Source organism: Esox lucius, chromosome 1 (assembly GCF_011004845.1).
Source record: "Esox lucius isolate fEsoLuc1 chromosome 1, fEsoLuc1.pri, whole genome shotgun sequence".
Classification (NCBI taxonomy): domain Eukaryota; kingdom Metazoa; phylum Chordata; class Actinopteri; order Esociformes; family Esocidae; genus Esox; species Esox lucius.
Genome location: NC_047569.1, coordinates 18079690 through 18099961, shown reverse-complemented (window position 1 = coordinate 18099961; position 20272 = coordinate 18079690). Strand labels below are relative to the sequence as shown.

The following is a 20272-nucleotide window of genomic DNA, read 5'->3' as shown; positions in this document are numbered from 1 at the left end:
GGTTAAAAGTTAAAGGGTTAAGTGTTCGGTTAATGAGCTAAGGTTCAGTATACATCTTGGGTTAACAATAGGGTTTTGTTTGATGGTTAAGGTTAGGGTTAGGATTAGTAACGTATATATTTTTAAGGGCCAGTTTTGATGTGAATATTTAAATAGCTGAGTTAGACATGTGTGCATGTGTGTGTATGCCCAGCAGTTGACATTTTCATTTGCTGTATGGATGTTCAAATCAAACTGTTAGCAGTTGGCAAATACTATGCTACAGTGGATATCAAAGACAGACTGGGACAGAAAATCAGCCCTGGAGTTGCAGCAGAACATTTTCTTTCTCAAGGGCCCACCTCAGCCTATTCTTTACTATGAGGCACATCTTATTAGGCAAATTATTATGATTTTGAGCATAAAATCTAAGTTAAAAGTGGACCAGCCCATCTTGCATTTAGTTATAGCACTAAACCTGTCTAATCGTAGTGCATAAAGAAATGCATAAACAGTTCTCTCATAAGCAGGAAAGATAGAAAAAGAAAGAAAAAAACCTGATAGATTGTTTACATGTAACAGGTAATAGATGTTTCCTCCAAAGAAAAATGTGTTATCATTCAAATTGTATATTTTCTAGTTTTATTAGAAACTCACAATTTATTCAACATGTTGTATTTATACAGTGAATGGTCTAATATGCACTGAAGGTCACATAAGCTTAGGTTTATAAGAACAATAAAAGACATACCGTGAGGGTTTGATATTTAAAGAAATGTAGCAGCAGCAAGCTGCATATTCCACCATCAATTTAATAGTTTGGATTTTCCTTTAAATACACAAAAATAAAACCTGTCTAACTATGTTATATTAACAACTTTATGAATTTTTTTCAGCAGACTATAAAAATTAAGAAGTAAATTACTCCTTAACATTTTTTAACACTTACACTTTGTCTCAACACGTTCTGCAGATGATGGTGCAAAGCACTTTTACAGTATTTGTGCTATTTTTTATTTGGCAACTGTCTACTTACTTTATTTTTATTTTTTTTATTTTTTGTAAACAACATCTTGTACAAACTAGCACAGTGAACCACAACCCCAGCAAACGTGTTTGTCTTCATACAATATAAATAAAATCAATAGAAAAGTTTGGTTGGTTGCTTGGAACATTTTATCTGGATCAAGAGGTTCTAAAACATGGTTTGATACTTTTAACTCCTGAATTAAATATATTACGTAAACAGTTGACTGTTCTAAGTCCCTTTCAGACCCCATTAAAAGATTTTTAGAAGGTAGACTTCATTTAACAACATTTCAAGTTCTCTTCCATTTAAATAAAGAGTTTACAATCCATATAACTTTGCCTTTTGTTTGCCTTTTGAAGGCCAACTTCTTCAGATTTGGTGGTTTGATACTTAACCCAAAAAGAAGGAAATAGTTCCAATGGTGAGAAAAAAAACTGTATTTCCCCTGGCGTTCTGAAACATATTTACTGTCAAAAAGGTTGTTTAAGTGTCAATATGGCAGAGCCTTGAAAGGCAAAGAGGTCTGAGGAGCTTTTGAATAAATACGAGGGACACATATAGTGCCATAAATAGAGTCTGATGCCTTTCAGCCTTCTTTTAGTGCCAGCAGCGCAGGTTAGCGCTCAGACCAACCACCCTTCCTTTCTTTTTCTGTAAAGCTGTTGAGTCTTTGACAGTAGCTAATGATGTTTTTGTGAGTTTAGGACGTATTACTTGTTTTTGAGAAAGGTTGTTTCCCCGGTGATGTGTGTTTGGAGAGGTGTCGCCGTGCTAGGCCAGTGACAGGAGTCAGGAGGGTCCCAGCTATAGGCATCAGGGGCCTAAGGACACCAGGGGCCTACAGGGTCAATAGTCACACAGTCTTTTATGTGCCCAAGTCCTTATTCAAGTTTGGAAAAAGAAGCAATCGAAACATCAACACAATACCAAGGTAAACACCTTTTTGCCATATTTTTCCCTGCAAAAAAATTATACGGGGAAATTAAATAAATAAATATAACTGGCAACAAAAAATATATATATTTGACCGGTGTTCCTACCCCTGCCCTACACATGACCGCTTTCCTGTCCTAGCCTACTAAAATGTCTCTGTGGTATAGTCCGCTCTCTAGAGCTACCAGACGGTGCCTTCATTCATTTCCGAGGGTGCGTGGGACAGGTGGTTGCCGTATCCGCTGCCATTGAGGGACAGTGAGGTAAAGGGCGGGCTGGGGCCGAACACCTCCGAGGAGATGCTGTGCATGGGCCCTGGGATGCCGGGCTCCGGGCTAGGCGAGTCCCGAGGGTGGTGGGACATTATGTCAGAGAAACGCTGCACCTCACTGGACGGGTGGTGCCCCGGCATTGGATGGTCCATACCCCCTAAAGGTGTGCCCGTGGGGCCCGAGGAGGGCACAAAGGGGAGGTCTACGGGGGTCTGTGCCTGCGACGATGGAGGCCCCTGAGGAAAGAAGTCGTAGTTTCCTCCTGGACCGTAGTACTCGCTTTGATAATCTGCAGATCATCAAAAAACAGGGTTAGCCTGAGAACAATAGAGTGTGCAATAATGATTTCAGAGATATGCAGGAATATATTGAATATACATTGCCTGTAGTGGTATAGGGAAAAATCCTTGCTGTGGCACATTAGTCAAAGCACGTTATACTTAAATCAAAACTGCAATTGAGTGGGGAGAACAACGCTACTGCACAATTAATTAAATTGGGGACCATTTCATCAGCGATTTTACCTTCTGAGACTTAATTTTATTTCAGCAGAGCACTATTAGGGCCACTGCACACCACAATGGACAAGAGCCCAGTAAACACTATTGAAATCTGTAAAACATTTTAGGTAAGTGGAAATAAGGACGCTACACCCCACTACAAGGTTTTGTCAGGAATATGAAATATAAGAATTACACAAAAACAGAAACGCAAGACTAGGCCTAGATTACATTTACATTCCCCAAAGGAATATTAGGCTAAGCCTAATCTTTAGTCTTCTTTGAAAGAGTGTTTTTATATTTTACTGTATATGAATGATTTCTCAAATGAAATTCTATGTATTTTAAGTTTTGGTCCTCATTCAGATTATATCATCCTTAAGCATCAAGAGTTTATTCTACAAAGAAACACTAAATGAATGTCAAGCAAGCAAGTAATGTTAAGCAAAGTAACAAATCGACTGTTCTTTTCTGTAAATGAAAATAGTAAAGACAAGCAGGTCACCGAGATGAGGTCATGGCATGGTCTTGGAGACCTTTATAACCCATCGACTTGGAGGAGTTATGTATTAACGAACCCGTTCCAGACATGGATCACAGAGAAGGCCGCAGGAATTTGGTAATGAGCTACTTCCCACCTTAATACAGTTTTAATGTCGAGAACATTACTTGTATACTGATTATGTATTAACATTCAATGACACATTTAAACCTAGTGCATTATTTTTGCGCGCTACTTAGCTTTTGGATACCGTTTCGAGTTTGGTTGTCCGTGTAACTGTAATTGTTGTTTTTTGTTTTTATTTTGTATTGGGCCTAGCGTTTTTTGATTATTATTTATAACTCGAAAAATGTAGTTAGGTTAAACATTTCAAATGAATCGTCTTGACTTTGAATCACTTCATACTTTTTTTTGTGTCTTGGCACATGGGTAATCATGATTAATCGTTATTTATATCTCATTCAACGTGTTCTATAATGATTCAACGCCTGAAGATCTGAATAATCCATACCCAAACAATGTCCACCAAATCCAAACATTTAAAGCATTCCTTTCGATGTAAATCATTTTTCAAAAGGTGTATTGCAATTCTAAAATACATTGAGTCATCAAATGCATCATGTTGCCACGAGACGAATTATGAAAAAACAAAACGCTTGATGAACCAATGTAAATTGTTTCGACATTTCAAACAAACACGTGAAACCGATCAACCCAGTGGCAGTTTTCTTACCTCCATAGTAAGAGAAAGGACCGTTCGGAATTAATTCCCCGGGTTCAAGCCGGTCCACCAGCGTTCTCATTCTCCTCGGGCTCCGGAAGAACGCGTGCCGTCTAGCACCCAGGGCGCTCAATTGTTTCATGCGTCGTTCTTTTGACCGCCGGTTCTGAAACCATACCTTCGGAGCACACAAGTCAACATACAGAGATAAATTAATGAGAATGTATATTCATTTTGATGAGTTGGGAGACAAAGCAGTCTCATAGCAACGTTGCCTTCATATCCAAAAGAACAGTTGGCCACAAATCTCAGTGAGATAAATGATTGAATGCACTCAGAATGATATTGTGCTGAGTCAAAGTTGAATCGTCAATAAAATACATACACGAATTCACTACAGATCGAACGCGATGTGTTAAAAATAATAATTAAGCATGACTGATAAATTGTCAAAACAATTAAGGCCAATTCTGATTTTATAAATATTTCAATTATATATTAGAATGCTTTTTGTTATCATACAATATATATATTAGTGTGTGATTAATATATACAAAACTAGACTATTCATAACCAGGATGCCCAGTTTGTGCGGACGTGCGCCGTGCCCTGAATGCACCGCGGTCAGGTTCGGTGCGTGCTGACGTGAAGACGTTTTGTAGTGACAAGATTACTACTAATTATCAGCACTCTGGACTCAAAGATCTAACCTCACTTTAATGATCTTTTAACCCTCCATTTACCCTGGCTGAGGGGGCAGCAGCAAGGACTTCTAAATCTCCAATTATTAGTTAATAGGGGTGTTGTTACCGATATATTAACCTCCTCGGCTAGGTTATTATTTCGTAATCTATATAGCTATCCACTCTTGAATTAATTTAGCTAATTTTGCTCTTCCCAGAAGCTCTTAAATATCCAACCTCGCCACTTTATTAATCTCATAAACCGTTTTTTGTCCACTTTAATCTTTTACTACAATGAATATAATGCTAGTACCATCTTGGGATAGTGTAAACGCTGTAGACGTTCTTTTTTGTGCAGATTGATTTTATCTACCCAATAGGGGACAACTCAGTAAACAGGGGACGTCACAAGGACAGTCGGCGGACTATGACACAACCTCCTGTTGTTCCTGCGAACTCTTAGGAGTCTTTTATGCGAGGTTGTTTGAGAGCAATTAAATTGTTCAAAGTCAAATGAGCATATTCAATAACATAAATGTTACCTCGTAAATGTGTAGTCTCTAAAAGAGCATAACATAGGCCAGACAAAATGACATCACATAAAGAGCTGTCAATGATAGGCTATTATTTTGCATAGTCTTTTCAAAATGAAACTGTTAAAAAGCATCGTCAAAGCATTGTCATAGTTATTTTATTTGGATGTTATTGTTATGTACTTTCCCTGGACTGGGCATCTTGAACTGATTTCTGCGTTTACACTTGGTCACAGCATGGCTAAATGTGGTCGCAAAACGTGATGTTACAGCGATGCCAAGACTCCCATCGCTCTCATCAGTCTCAGGCCAGTTGGCGTGTTTACCCATCCTGCACGCCAAGAATCTAAAATACCCATATAAATTACGGTTTCCAAATAAATCTCGATGGCTGCCATTCTTTCGCTCGTTCAGTTAAATGTCACCGTGCAATTTCTAGGGAATCCGACTTATAAAAGGGAAGTCATATTGTAAAACATTTTGTGATGAGGCCTCATTTTTTAATTTTTAGCCAACAGTTGACCCGTTGCCCAACATGGAGAAACACCTGCCAACTAAGTACCCCTCCAACCCGCTGTTATTATTGTTATTATTATTTTGGCTTAGGTGTCTAGGAAGAAACTTTCCAAAAAATATAAGCTGCTATATCACACGTTTTAATAGGACTGAGTAACCCTGAAAACCCACACTGTAAAGGGTAATCCACTCCCCTCATTTAACAACGACCCGTTCCTTCACACCGTTTCCACTTCAATGCCAACATGACAAGAGAAACATCAGGAATTAAATGTATGTCACTATAGTGCATTTGTAATTGCTATTACCTGAATGACTCTCATGTTCAGCCCAGTCTCTTGCGCGAGCTGCTCCCTGATGTGTCTGGTGGGTTTGGGGGTTGCAGCAAATGCCGCTTTCAGGGTCTCCAGTTGCTTTGCTTTTATAGTTGTTCGCGGTCCACGTCGCTTACCGCCAAGGTTCTCGCCATCGTTTTCATTATTACCCGTTTCTTTGTCCGACAGATTGGCTATTTCAGAGTCCTTTACATCGTCCTGTAACTGGTCTTGTGAATCCGGTGATAAACTTGGATCGCTACATGCTGTTACTGTACAAAGAACAAGGACAAACAGTACTTAAACATGGGATTTGGTCTATGTGTATAAGCTCTATTGTTAAAAATACTGATATTGCTTATCTGCCTTAATACAATATAAGTTAATATATTCCTATATATAACACGAATAAGATTGTATATGTATATTAGAACGAAACTGCCTGAATAAAATATTGTAATGAAAATATTTGTCCATTAGTCTCTTTTTTACCAACTGATCTTATTATAATAGTTATAATATTCCACTTGCAATTTAGAAAAAATAGATGCGTACAACACAACAAAATCCCACTATTTGTTTGTGTGACTGGATATTTTATCCCAAAAAAAATATTCAAGCTTTTATCAATCTTATTACCAATAGTAACCAAATTATTTTTTTACTTAATTTCTTTAAAAACGTCCCCATAAAATAAAATAGCTCAGGCACAAGGCAAATAGGCCTATACCAAGGCTATTTTCATTCATGATCATTCAACATAAAAACGTGAGGTGATAATGTCACATCCATGACAATTTGGCAGAGATGTGCTCAAAATTATAAAGCCAATTTCCATATAGGCCTACCGGATAAAAGGTTTGTGTCCTTCCCATTGCTGTTGGTTAGATAATCTTCTTTGCAGACAAATTTGTTTTCGTCTATGATGTACAGCTCCTCTCCCGTGGATAACTGTTTATTACACATCATGCAGGTGAAGCAGTTGAGGTGAAAGACTTTGCTCCTTGCCCTCCGGACCAAGTCGTTCGGCGAGATGCCCTGAGAACAGCCCGCGCACTTTGTCCCGAACCGCCTGCGAGGGGGCAAAGGAAGAATAAAACATGTTTTAGATATTAGAATACACCGCATATTTTTAATGAACCAATATTTAAAAAATATATGTAAGTCTATAAGGCACTGTCCCCCAGTTGCAATGGTTCAACATAAGAAGGATTCTTTCTGTCAAATGTTATCCTGCTCTTCGTAATCACCATCTACTGCAATAGTCACTGTCATTCAGACAAAAGGGGTTCCAAAAGGGTATATCGGATGTTCCTGTGGGAGATCACTTTTAAAGAAGTCTCTTGGGTTCGAAACTTATTCTGTTCCACGTTGAACCCTTCATATATTGTTCTACTTTGAACCAAAAAGGTTGAAACGCTGAACGCAAGAGGATTCTTAAGAAAAGTTCTTCGTTTTCTGGAAGTGTTACATTTCTGCATCATTATCAACAAAAATAAAGTCCGCATCTATTTGTCAACAAAAACTGATAGTATCTATAAAAAAAAAGTGAAATAAATTGTGTGTAAATTCGTTTTTCTCTTGCATTTAGTATAGCATGCATAAATGTTAATGTTATCAATGCTAGAATTTGGCTGATAATTATAAATAAAACAAAAAACAATATAGCTTAAGTACAAAATACATCTCATAATGTTTGAAAAAAAAGGCAATAACGTCCTGTGTGTAATAGACACACTCTATAAAAACACTGCAATAAGTTATTACTTTAACATGAGACGATCCTCTTTTTGTTGATTGTAACGGAAACTAATGTGTATTGAGATGGTATACACTGATTGTTGACTGCATGTCTGTGATTGCATTGTCTGCTGCACTGATCTTTTAAAAAGGTTTATTATTTAAATCTACTTATCACGTCTTTCTCACTGGTGCCGTGCAAACACAGGGGCCTGGGCAGATAGCTTTGCCACTGGGCCGAGAGACACACTTCCTCCACACTAGCCCGTTTAAGTATTGATTTTAGCGGGTTCTCTGCACGGCTACACAACGTGTGATTTCCTTCAAACTCCATACCCAGGACGAGTACACACGCGTTTAATGTTGCTGCCCAACTTTTAGCATAACAATCTAAATGAACAGGCCTTTAATTAATGGCCCTCCTAATCAAAGCTCCTGAAGCACCACTTCCAGATCCACCTTCACACCTAGTAATTTGGAATTGGATGAAAACTTATTTATAGATTAAATTAAAAGCGAATTGTTTTGAGTGCCAAAACCAAGAAATAATGTTTTCAGTTTTTAGCACCTATTTGTTTAATTGTTTTCTAAAGTACAATTTCAAATAAGATTTATTATTGCATTTGCTTTCATTTCAGCTTTCGGTTAGGCCTATTAATTTATCAAAATAAGTAGCCTCAGGCTTTTTCTTTGATATCAAAAGTTTAGATATTAGATATTAATGTCTGTTGTTTTCGTAACATTACAAAAATAATAGGTATAACTAGATTTATATTATTATAATTCGCACAAAACATATTATAAGGAGACAGATTTTAGAACATTGTGTATTTGACTGAGAATATATTAGTAGGCCTAACGTTGTGACAAAGTAATTGCTAAAGTATCCAAGACATACAATAATAATTCCTGTAGGGAAATAATTAAAGGGAGCAAGCACCCACCGGGAAAGCTTACCTAAAGAAGTCGTTTTTGCAGTATAGTTTTCCCTCTCGAGAAAAGCATTTCTCCGTTAAATTGCATTTACACTCGCAACACTGTACGCACTTGACGTGCCACGCTCTGTCCAGAACATTGAGGAGAAACCTGTCCAGTATAGGCCTCTCGCACCCAGCGCAGTGGACCATCGTCTTTGGATTCGCACCCACTATGCAACCGTGGTCAGTTCAGCTTCCTGAGGTCGTCTAATTCATACACTGACTAAAGCAGAAAATAAATGAACAATGACACACACCAGACGTTGGATGTTTTTTTCTTTAAGTATTTGGTTCCTCATTCACTTGGAGGTCCTGCAAAAATGTGTTTACAGAAACAGTCGATGGGAGGGCTGGTCGCAACCTCTTCTCCGAGGAAGTGGTCAGCATGGAAGTTTATATGGTCCACATACAGGATCACGACCAAATATACGATGGTGACTGTTGACGCCTCGAAAATCAGTCCTTTGGATCCTTTCCCAAATAGCACACGTCTGTTTGAATGAAGCCAATCAAATGGCACAAAAAAAATCAAGACACCCACTGAAGATTGGCTAAACTGTGAGCACCATAGCCTATCAGCACGTCTCCGTGGTCGTCAAAGTGAAGCATTGGCCGAAAAAGCAGTGTTTGAGACGCGCATCTAACAAAATGTTTTTTGGGCGATACTGTCACACAGCAAGACACGCGTGCCTATAAATAATTCAATGTTCTTTGACATGACCGCTTATCCACTGTTGAGCACCCGTTGAAAACGAAATAATTAACCCCGAAAAGATCTCAAGTAAAAACGAGTTTCCTCCGGCTCTGGTGGCTTTCTGTCCTCGAGCTTGTTTTGGGCAAATGACGCTAGTGATGGTAGGATGCGTGTGACATCTCCGTGCAGAATTGACGCTCCGCATTCAGTCTCCAGTACTCTGCATGTTCCTGAAAGCACACCGGCCAGCCTTATTCACAGGCTTCTGACGTCAGGCAACGGAGAAGCCAATCAGCAGCGCCCCATGCAAGTAACCATTAGCTATCCCTTCAAAGCATAGCCGGTGCATTCTTTACTATTTATTGGGAACTGAAGAAACCAATTGTCAAATTTTCCAAGAAACTGACATATGTTAGTGAATGCGGACGGTGGACAGAAAGATGACGACCGTCGAGGTAAAACATCACAATCATCCGCTGATCAATTGTCTGCAGCGAGGGAATGGACGTGAAGAATTATTTGGTAAGGAAGATATGGGCATCCTAATGTTCTCTCCTTTGCGATCGAGAGCTAGTCTTAAAATATATTATAATCAAAACAAAATGGGATGGCATGCATGCTTTCTTTCCCCTTTTTTGGCACGATCAAATCTATTTAAGTTAAAGGGACTGTAGTTGCCATACTATAATATATTATTGAAACGTAAACTACGATATAGGAGTAATAGATCTAATAACAAATTAAATACTGCTTCATATTTATGAAGAGATTGATGATTGCGCACGCTTGTGGTATTGATGGTTCTTGGTTGGGCTGAAAACAGATTCGATTATAGTTTAGAGACAGACTCGCAATGATGTCTATAGGCTTGGCTATGCGAAGTTGACAGGCTATTTTGTTTTACCCAAAATGAACTCAAAACAGTCAGAGGTGACTGTTTTATACTTGAATGTTTATTTTTTTTCTTGAAACCTGCACATCACCTTTTATGTCTGTTATTGTTCTAGTGATACTATATGTCGTAATGCATAATTATTGAATCACTTCTGGAATCCACATTCCCCAACAATAAATAGCCTACAAATAAGCAGTGCTGTGCTCTTTGGTCTTTTGTTGACCCTGGTGATCTGAAAGACGAAAAGGCTCTAAAGTTTAGTGGTTGCTATCATAGTGACTGTTACTGATTGCTTCAACACCTTAAAATGTTTAATTAAGGCCGTTCAAACCACTTATCAGAATAGGAGCGAAATAAACATATATGACGCTTACAGACTACAAAAAAGTTGGAGCGGTATTAAAATTGAACTTTCAGAGTTATGACAACATGTGTTTTAAAGGACCAAAAAAGCAATTAATTGTAATTACTGATGCATAAATGTTCGTTTTTGAAGTTGAAGTTAGTGGGTGTCTTGATACATGTAGCCAACGAATTTCTTAGTTTAGATTTGATCGCTTATGATACTTCATAGATCTGTGGTTAAATCTCAATGGAATTTGAATCTGCTTTGACACTTGATTATTTCTGCTTCAACAATTTGAAATATGTATATTTATAGATTAATAAATAGTATTGTGAACAGTAAAACAATTGTAATCGTTTTAATTGTAACGTGTTGACAAAAATGTTTTATGATTGAATGCCTTAAGGGGGAGGTAAAGTGATGCCAAGGCCAACACATCCTGACATGTTGGAAGTTCATGTTCTCGCGGGTGACACCGCAACAGGGAACCATCCTCCTAGGTCTCCCCTTTCCCCCGAGCTTATGACTGACTGAGATTACATTTCTAAACCGAACCTTATCTTACATCATCACCCATCTCACCTCTCACCCTCAATAACTTAATCTGACACACGCACGGACGTACATAGGCACATACACACACATTCACTGATGGGCAGCCGGTGAGTACCCAATGTCATTTATTTATATTCCGGCGGCGTATTTTTGGGCAAACGTTCCAGTCTGGAATCAATAGCACGCCTCCTCGTGCATATGGACTACTTCTCATGTAAAACCGAGGCTCCGGGAAGACAAGGCCCAAACTATAACGATATGGTGACAGCTGCCTCAAAGCGTCTGGGGAGCACTTCTTTTGACTATGGCACCCTTTCGATGACGCGTTGTTCCCCTGAAAGAATAACAGATAAGAGATGAACACACAACATCCTTGCTCCCCAACATCTCTCCCTCTCCCTGTGCGTGTCTGACTCCTCTATCATCTCTTTCTCAGACCCATGCTCACATCGGGCCTCTTGCTCCAGTCAGTGGCCAGCTTGGCCCAGTCTGTGGATTGTGCATATGACTGTGAAAGCTATGATCCGCTATAAGCATCTGGTTACTTTTCCATCTCATTGACAGATTGAGAAAAAGAAAGGGAGAGAGAGAGAGAAATGGTGATGACAGCTGTCCAAAAGGAGATGTGTGATAGTTAGGCAAAACTCATCCACCAATGACACAAATGTTCAGACTTCAGAAAGGAACATAAAAAGCTATATAGAAGACTCGCCTTCCATAACTATAACATTAGATTACAAATTAGTGAGTAGCGTGTGGGTTGCATTTAAACTGAGCTTCAAGATCTGACTGAGAGATATTCAAGGCTACTATGAGAAGTGTAGGACTGTAGGTATAAATAGCTGTAAATACTAAGTACCATGCAATTTTTAACACATATATTACATTGAACAATACGAAATGACTTACAGACTGTCCCAAAGGAAATAATATTTCCTGATTTAACAGAATAAACCATTCAGTAAATCAGAGTGCACAAAAATACATTAATTCATGCAAAACAAACGAAATAAGACAAAGCCCATGAATATCTCTGGACCCCTTGGGGCAATGACGCTATTAAATGTGAAAGGGTTTAACCTTACTACTGCTGTAATCCGTTTCTAGGAGTTATTTTATCATCCAGTCAATGCATTTTCGTTTCATATCCAGAAGGGGTGAATTATAATTATATTTCCCCAACGGAAAACTATACCTAACAAACTACATTTAGTAGACATCCCTAACTAAAGAGGTCAAACGTTTCAAAATGCTAAGGCACAACCCAACAGTATGAATGCAGACGTTTAACAGCGTTAGACAACTGAGTTCTAACATGCTGTATATTTTACATTATATTTCCTCACAGTGGAGCTTGGTTTTACTATACAGGTATTTTACGGAAGGCAGCCTGTTCTAACTTTTTGCTTTTAGCAGCTACTTGACTACAGGTCTACCCTATTTATATTTCACATGCTGTTAGTTGTATAATGGATTATACCCCTATTTATGTGACACGCTGTTACTTGTTTTATATAATACTATATATCAAATATACAACATGATTTCCTATAGAATCCATATGCTTTTGGATTCTAGGCCCTCTGTAATTTTGAATACCCCGAAATATATTACTTTGGTTTTTAAATTAATAGGCTACAATAATATTCTAAATATTACGTCAATTCCAATAATTCTAGATTAGGATTAATTGTTTTGAGGGTATTGATTACCCTCCTTGCTGGTCTCTTGTAATAAAAATAAATATGTAACGCATAAGAATGTCTCAAACAAAAGTTTACAGATACATTTTATTTTAATTTACTTAATAGCACTTATTTACACGTAACAAAATAATCATTGTGTTTTGTTGTTCCCATGTAGGATATGAGTATGTGCTTTTCCTACGTGACCTTAACCCGGGCTAGTGTAAAAGTGGAGAGTGGGCTGTGGACTCTGTGATCGCTAGCCGTGTAGACTGGCGGTGACTCCGGTAATAAAGTGAGAAATACTACCCCTGACTGGAGCTTTGATCAGCTGAGCGCCCCGGGACCGCGAAGAGCACTGTCAGAGGGCGGAGTAAGGAGCCGTGGGGCTGGTTGGCCTTACTTAGCCCCCCACCGCCTAAAGCCCTGTGCGTCTTTGCCTGTTTAGGTACAATCATACTCAGTTGTGATTACAGATGAGACGTTGATTCATTCACAAGCACACATTGATGTTGTAGAAAATTATATTTCGTTTTTACTTCCATTTAATTCGCTTGAATTACAATAAAAATACAAAAATTAGGCAGGCCTTTTCCCAGGCCCCTTATGTAATAATTAGTATACAGTAAATATTTTAAAAGAACAATTAAATTACAGACTTTGCTAAATATGTATATTAAACATAAGGACAAAACTAAATTGACTACTTAAATGTGTGGACAAAAAAATGACAGATGAAAAATGTATAGGCTAATCGAAGGGCAACTCAAATAACGTATATCATTCTGGTTTATGTCACCTGAAGAAAATATTCTTCGAAATAATAAAAAATATTGTTAATCAATATCTTATTCTCGTCAGAAATGGAAGACTGATATGAATACATATTGTTCAACTGTCATTCACTTTCAAATAAATACACGACTAAAACAGACATTTTCTAAATGTTTAGAATTATTAGTAGGGCCTTAAATTACATACTCAGGCTGTTCATGAGAAAATATTTTAAATAAAGTGAAACATTTTACCTGTCCATTTCAGCATTTGAACAATTCAGATATAAAGGAAAGAAACTAAATATATATTCACTTTAGCAAAACCTAATAACAAAAACGAAAGATGGCAAAGTACTAATTCTGACAAGAAAGCCACCTTGTTTACTGTCAACTGCGGCATGGAGCTGAGTTTAAGGGCAGAGCGGGATCATTCCAGTTGGATACTAGGTTCACCATCAAGCATGTGATGTGGGTAGTTGATTACAATGTCTGTATTTTTGTAGCGTATAGCCTACTAGAAAGAAAGGCGCACGAGAGCGTGCGCTGTCAACCTGTCACTCACCACATGTCAAACAGTGCTGTCCATCGTGCGCGTTCGCGAGGTGAAGAGGGGGCTGCGGCAGGAGCAAAACAAAAGGGTATGAAGACGAAGTCGGAGCGGAATCCCAGAACAGCAATATCATACAGTACAGTGACTACCCCCCCCCCCCACACACACACACATGCCCACAAATAAATAAAAAAAAGGTGAAAAATAGAATACGCTCCAACAGTCCTCTTAGCAAATCTGTGCTGATGTGAAAATATTGTGTCCAATATGGTATGTTATGAATAGAAATTGTTTAATTGTGAATTCGAATTCTGAAATGATTAAGGGTAAACAAAGATCCGTTTATTTTCCCTTGGATATCTTCGAACCATCAAAACATATGCCAATGATGACCTCCCAGAATATTGACCCCAAACTCTACATAAACATTTTCCTGACTTTCCAACTCCATCGCATCCAGGCAAGAGAAATTCGATGGAACTTATAGATCTGCTCTGACCGTCCCATCACCGGAACAGCTGCTGCTGCTCCCCCATCCCAATAATCAACCCGCTGACACGACAACTGCGCTTCTTCCATGGAACTGGACCGGTCTCAGCATGAAATAAACCTAAATGCAACTTTTTTTTACAGAGATCCGACGAGGATCTCTAGAAATCCTCTAGCAATCATCTTCCAGCTTCTTCCAAGAATGCAGCATGCAATAATTGTTCTACAATCTAAGTCATAGAGAGAAGGAGGTACATTAAGGGCTATATTGCTTTTTCTTACCGAATATTCTTCGAGAAGGCCTAGAGGCAGTGCATGTAACACTATAAAGGGCGAATTATATCCGTATAAAGAGGTGCTATACTTCCAGACCACCTCGGATTTGTTATTGTAGACCTATGCACTTAATAACGTGATTCTGTAGTTGCAGTGTAGGCCTATATTGCTGAATCCAAGTGCGGAGGTTACGTAACACGTTTAAAGCAGACTGATAAATAAATAGTTTATCAAATTCACACTACACATTGTATATATTTTTCATATTACACGTTTCTCATAAAAATATATTTCAAACATATAGGCCTTCTCTATAATAAGTTCCGTTATTATAAAATATAAACCAGCAGACATCATTCTAAGCAATAATAATTCTTACTCTTATTATTATTTTAGTAGTAGTAGTAGTAGTAGTAGTAGTAGTAGTAGTATTAGTAGTAGTATGACGACTCCCCAAAGAAAAGAGAGTGAATGGCTCAAGTCTTTTGGAACAGTTGCTCTAGTTTAGATTAATGGCTATGCGCGCTTATTCAGCAATATGGGTGAAAGGGCTAGAATCACTAATGATTATAATATAATATGTGGTGATAACCACTCCCTTTGAGATATTATCGCGCGGTGTGGAATGCTTTAGGGACGGCCTGCGAGGCTGAAATGTGGCAGATAACTGCTGCACAGGAGCAGACTTCTACGTTTAAACCCCGCAAGCAGGCCGGCGCAGATATAAAGTGCCCGGGGTTGAATTAAAATACAGGGACGCCTGGACGATAGCTGGAAGATTTATTTCGCGCCGTCTGTGACCTATTTGTTCCACTATTTTTTGTTTAAGGACAAATTCTGAAGGTAGATGATGATGTTGACTAACAGACCTATCTACTAAAAAAGGTGTAGGCCTAATGAGTTTGGTATAAACCACAATAGAGTTGAAATCTTCAAGGAACATTTGTTTTTACATTAAAAATACGAATACTGAACGTATTATATAATGTTTAGCCAATCGTTTTATTACATTCCTCAGCTCTGGGATTAACAACACAGATATCAGGCAAGTCTCCAGCTGCAATTATATTTGAACAAAACGAAAGCGAGCCCTTGTTCAGCACCAGGTAACGTGCACCACGAACGATCATATTATGAGAGATATAGACTTGGCTGCACATTAAGATGTAGTCTACATGCTTTTATAGTAATAGAAGTTACAGAAACTGTGCATGGAACGACACAGATACCCTGCTCGTGAAAAAAACAGCATATGAAGATGAAAATAATGTAGGATAATTCATAACTACCTACTCCCAATAATTTCAATTTAAACTTTTACGAAGACGATTATTGAGGAAAGTTGCATTATTATCGACATGCTCAATAAGGACTCATCAATAAAGCCGTCCTTACTAACTTCTGTGGATGAATGCCAGAAAGCAGATGAGTAGGTAAGAGACGGGGAGAAAAGGGAGGGGGAGAATCTGGCTGGACCGCGGGAGACGCACCACGGGCAATCCTGCTTCATTCATCTTCATTGCCTTTTGTGTGCACAAAAAGAAACCCGTGCATAAGGTAAAGCCCGCATCAAAGCCGTGGCTTTATTTTATATCCTATAGATCAGGAGGGAGACAAAGCTTTATTTTCACCAGGAGAGAGATATTTTACCCCTCCGCCATACGGTTTTATGTTGGAGAGGTGTCAGCCGGAGGAAATGGATGGCTAATGCATAGGCAAAACGCCTAGCCTCGACATGCTGCACGTCAGCGGCTGTTTGCGGGGGGAAAGCCGTGGATTTAGGGCCAGTGGGAGCCAGGCATGGACTTGAGCGCAGACTGCGTATATAATGTATGCCGGCCCCACCGCACACGCGCATACTCTCAAGCACACAAGGGTGCACGCACATTTACCCACAGCCACACACCTTTTTATGCGGAAGCACACGCACATTTACACACGCGCGCGTACCAACAGGCATACACCCACACGCTCTCGCGCGCGCACACACACAAACAATACGGACCTCTCATAGTTTTCTAGGACCATTAGCCGTTAAAATCTGACGCACTGTTCACTGCATGGCATGAATTCAGATTTCCCCTTTAGCCTGTTCGGTGGAAGAGAAAGAGTTAACGAGATTTACAATGCTGCTCAAAAACACAGAGCTTCCCTGTCATATTTTCCTCCATGTTAAATAGAAATCTAAAGAAGTAATTGGAATTTACTGCATACCTGAATAACTGCATATAAATAAGCACACATTTCATTGGGGGGTTCACTGACACTGTTTGGTCGTATAAAACTGGTGCATACATTAAAATACACAGCAAATAATCTTATTTCGTAAAAGCCTTGCGACGTGCTTGGGATTCCGTCCAAATTACGGTGGATTCAAACAAGCGTTTTCAATTTATTAAACCTATATGGGCAAAATGTCATTTTAATGGGACAATTTATTTCTGGGAAGGGATTATCAGCTTTGGTTGAAACGACACCATTCTGTATTTTTTGCATCCACGTAATTTAGAACTGTACAACCTTACTTATATCAGCGGCTCATGGCTGGCTGTTATAGGGCCTTATAGCTCTTCAACACACGCAGGCAGACAGAGGCATCAGACATTGACTTTGGCAATGACTTCCAAACAGACACATTCCTCAATTCTAAACACCTTTACACGCCTGCATGTGCTTACCGAATTTCGTCAAGGAGCACACAAATCCGCCAACTGGAATTGCAGTCATGCACGGGTTTCTGCTGCCCGGGCGAAAGGGGGATGTAAAGTGATCGTCGTGGCCGCGACCCCTGGTCGAGTGGACTCAGGCAGATTTTGAGATAATGACACCACTGTGCCTGTTAAGATTCACATTAACCATTTCATAACACGACCCACAATCCCTTTGACAATTGCACAATGTCAAAGCCGGAAAGCTGTGCTTCATATGTTGCTTCATAAGGGCAAGCTATAAAGAAGGACCATACTGGATATGGCTTCAGGTATGAACACTAGGTCTGTTAAAGAGAAAATCAATAACCCACCCTGTGCCCTTAGTGAGAACAATCACCTTAATATGCACTATTCGGTTGAACTTACAATCATACCTCGATCTGATGCTTTCTTAGTGGAAATAGACACTAATGTTCATGTTGGTAGAACTATGTGTCGAATGAATGTTTCTGTCGGGCTGTAGGCCCAACTACTACCATTATTCATGGAGGTTCTTTACGTTTCCTCTGCCCACCATCCCTAACTGCTGCTGAGTCCCCAGAGCTGAGACTGTGGGTGGGAACACAAACTGTTTCTCTGCGATGAGGAGAACAGAGACCTCCACAATAGAGCAGAGAGATTTCTTTCCAGAATGATTTTGGTCCTAACAGGCCGATCGGGCGAGACCAGCTTGGAGTCACACAGAGCGGTCTGAGACCAGGAGGTTGTTGGAGGGCGGGGTTGGTGGGATTTGAGATGAGGATGAGGGGGTGTAGAGAGGCGTGGTCGCTGGGGGCCTGGTTGGGTTCTTGTGGAGGTCGTTGATATGCCCGCCGGCGCGGGGAGACCGCATGCTCTGCCTCCTGATGAGTTGAAGAGGTGAGGGGTGGTGGCCTCCAGTTGTTTTACGACAGGGGATAGATACTGATTTGTCTCCGTTGGAGCGTGCCGCTGGCATCTTCACACCCTTGAGTTGCAGGGCAGGGCAGAGGAGGGAAACCGGGAGGAGGGAAGGCTGTAAATTAGTTGGTCTGGAAGGCTGACGATTGGTCAGTTGTCTTGGAGGATGGCACCACCTTGACCCTGTGTGTTTTGGACCCAGCTGAGCCCACACGGCATGGAGATGAGAAGCAGGGATGTAAGATCTACCCCAACCCAGCTCAGCCAAGCCTACAGTCTTGCCAGAACCGCTGGAAGCCCAGCTTTTGCTGGAAGCCCTGGTCTGATCCTGCCTTATGTCTGTCTCTGTCCCACATATGTCTGGTTTGGTTCATCTAGGCTTAAGCCTAGCTCGGTTCCACAAGACCTGGGCCTGGTCCAGCCTTAAGGCTCGCTCTGTTCCACATATCCCTGGCCTGGAACACCTTTAAATCCAGTTCTATCCCATACAAACCTGGCCAGGTCCATCCTGGAGCTCAGCTCCATTCTAGAGGTGCAGAGGATGTGTGTCTGTTTCTGTGTGATCACCACCCTGTGATGGTGTGATAAGAGAACCCCTAAAGTCCTGATTAGATCAGGGACATGTTTGTCTACCAGTATCAGGGATTACATGATTTATTAGAGAGCTGCGGCGGGTGGCGGGCGGTGGTGGCTTGCTAACTCCCCGCCCACACCCAATGGAAGCACATTCCAGTAAACCCCATGCATATTAAGTAGTTGTGATCTCTTTACACCAAGGAAGAAGCTAATTTGCCCCCATGCATATCTGATTATCCATTGCCTAACCGGACAACCCCACCCCAACGAACCCCTCCTCTCTCCCCAGAGAAGATGATTCCGGAAACAACCGCGGATGTTCGATTAGTGAGGGGACACATCGATTTGTCCATCCCCTATGTCTTTGGGTATTGGTCATTTCCCGGTAATGGCTGGTTAGCGACTGTAAGTAAGAGAAAAGACTGTAACACCACTGGGGCCCACCATGAATCAAAGCCAGGCTAACCACTGCTCTGACATCACTAGGAATATATTGCAGTTCCAGGACGACTTTCTATTGTAATACCTGCATTGTGCTGCTGAAGAATATACCCGTTTGTATTCAAGCAGAATGAACAAAAAAGGAGCTGAAAAAAAGTGGAAGAATTGCATGGAGAAGATGTGGGGGAGATGGGGGGGCATACTATAATTAGAGCTGGAGGGGATCGGGAGCTTTATTTGCTTTAGATGTGAAATCTAATTCTATATAATGTCATTTAAATCCTGTCATCCAGGAGTTGTATTTGAACTTGGATTATCTGAATCATCAGCATGTGAATGCAAAATATACTTGTGCTTATTTTGGGGGGTGTAATGTTCTTTAAGTTCACAAGTTGCTTTTTATTCTTAGACTGATTATAAGGTGGAATAATTACGAATCCCATTTAAAGTTGAAAAATGAAGGAAGAGAAAGAAAAAGATCCAAAAAGGAAATGAAATAAAGGACAAAATAGTTGCCTACTAATACCTAAACAATGCTCTCTGATGTAATATATTCATTTAATGTATTGTAGTCATTGTCGGGTCTAGCCCTTTTCAGGCCTTAAGCAACATTTTAATTAGGGCCCCTCTCCCCTAGCGGTCGGGGGCCCAAAGCGATCACTTATGTCCGGTATACCTGGAATTGGCCCTGTCTGTAGT

The 20272-nt window shown here is 40.0% G+C and overlaps 1 protein-coding gene across 1 annotated transcript; it reads right to left on the bottom strand.

Annotated features, from left to right (window-relative positions):
* Nucleotides 1-598: 598 nt before the first annotated feature.
* Nucleotides 599-9603, bottom strand: lhx1a (LIM homeobox 1a). Its single transcript, XM_010893262.3, has 5 exons — nt 8681-9603; nt 6832-7055; nt 5978-6255; nt 3950-4115; nt 599-2503 (listed from the first exon to the last, which is right to left on the bottom strand). The coding sequence occupies exons 1-5, from the start codon at nt 8848-8850 to the stop codon at nt 2124-2126; spliced, it is 1218 nt and encodes a 405-aa protein (XP_010891564.1). The 5' UTR covers nt 8851-9603; the 3' UTR covers nt 599-2123.
* Nucleotides 9604-20272: the final 10669 nt, after the last annotated feature.

Bases quoted from the DNA above. Each gene is read 5' to 3' on its own strand.
- lhx1a (XM_010893262.3), bottom strand. From the start codon at position 8,850: ATGGTCCACTGCGCTGGGTGCGAGAGGCCTATACTGGACAGGTTTCTC. The intron at 7,056-8,680 runs GTAAGCTTTCCC...GCCCCCTCGCAG, and splicing joins TGCAAAAACGACTTCTTTAG to GCGGTTCGGGACAAAGTGCG. The intron at 6,256-6,831 runs GTAGGCCTATAT...TTCTTTGTACAG, and splicing joins GGACACAAACCTTTTATCCG to TAACAGCATGTAGCGATCCA.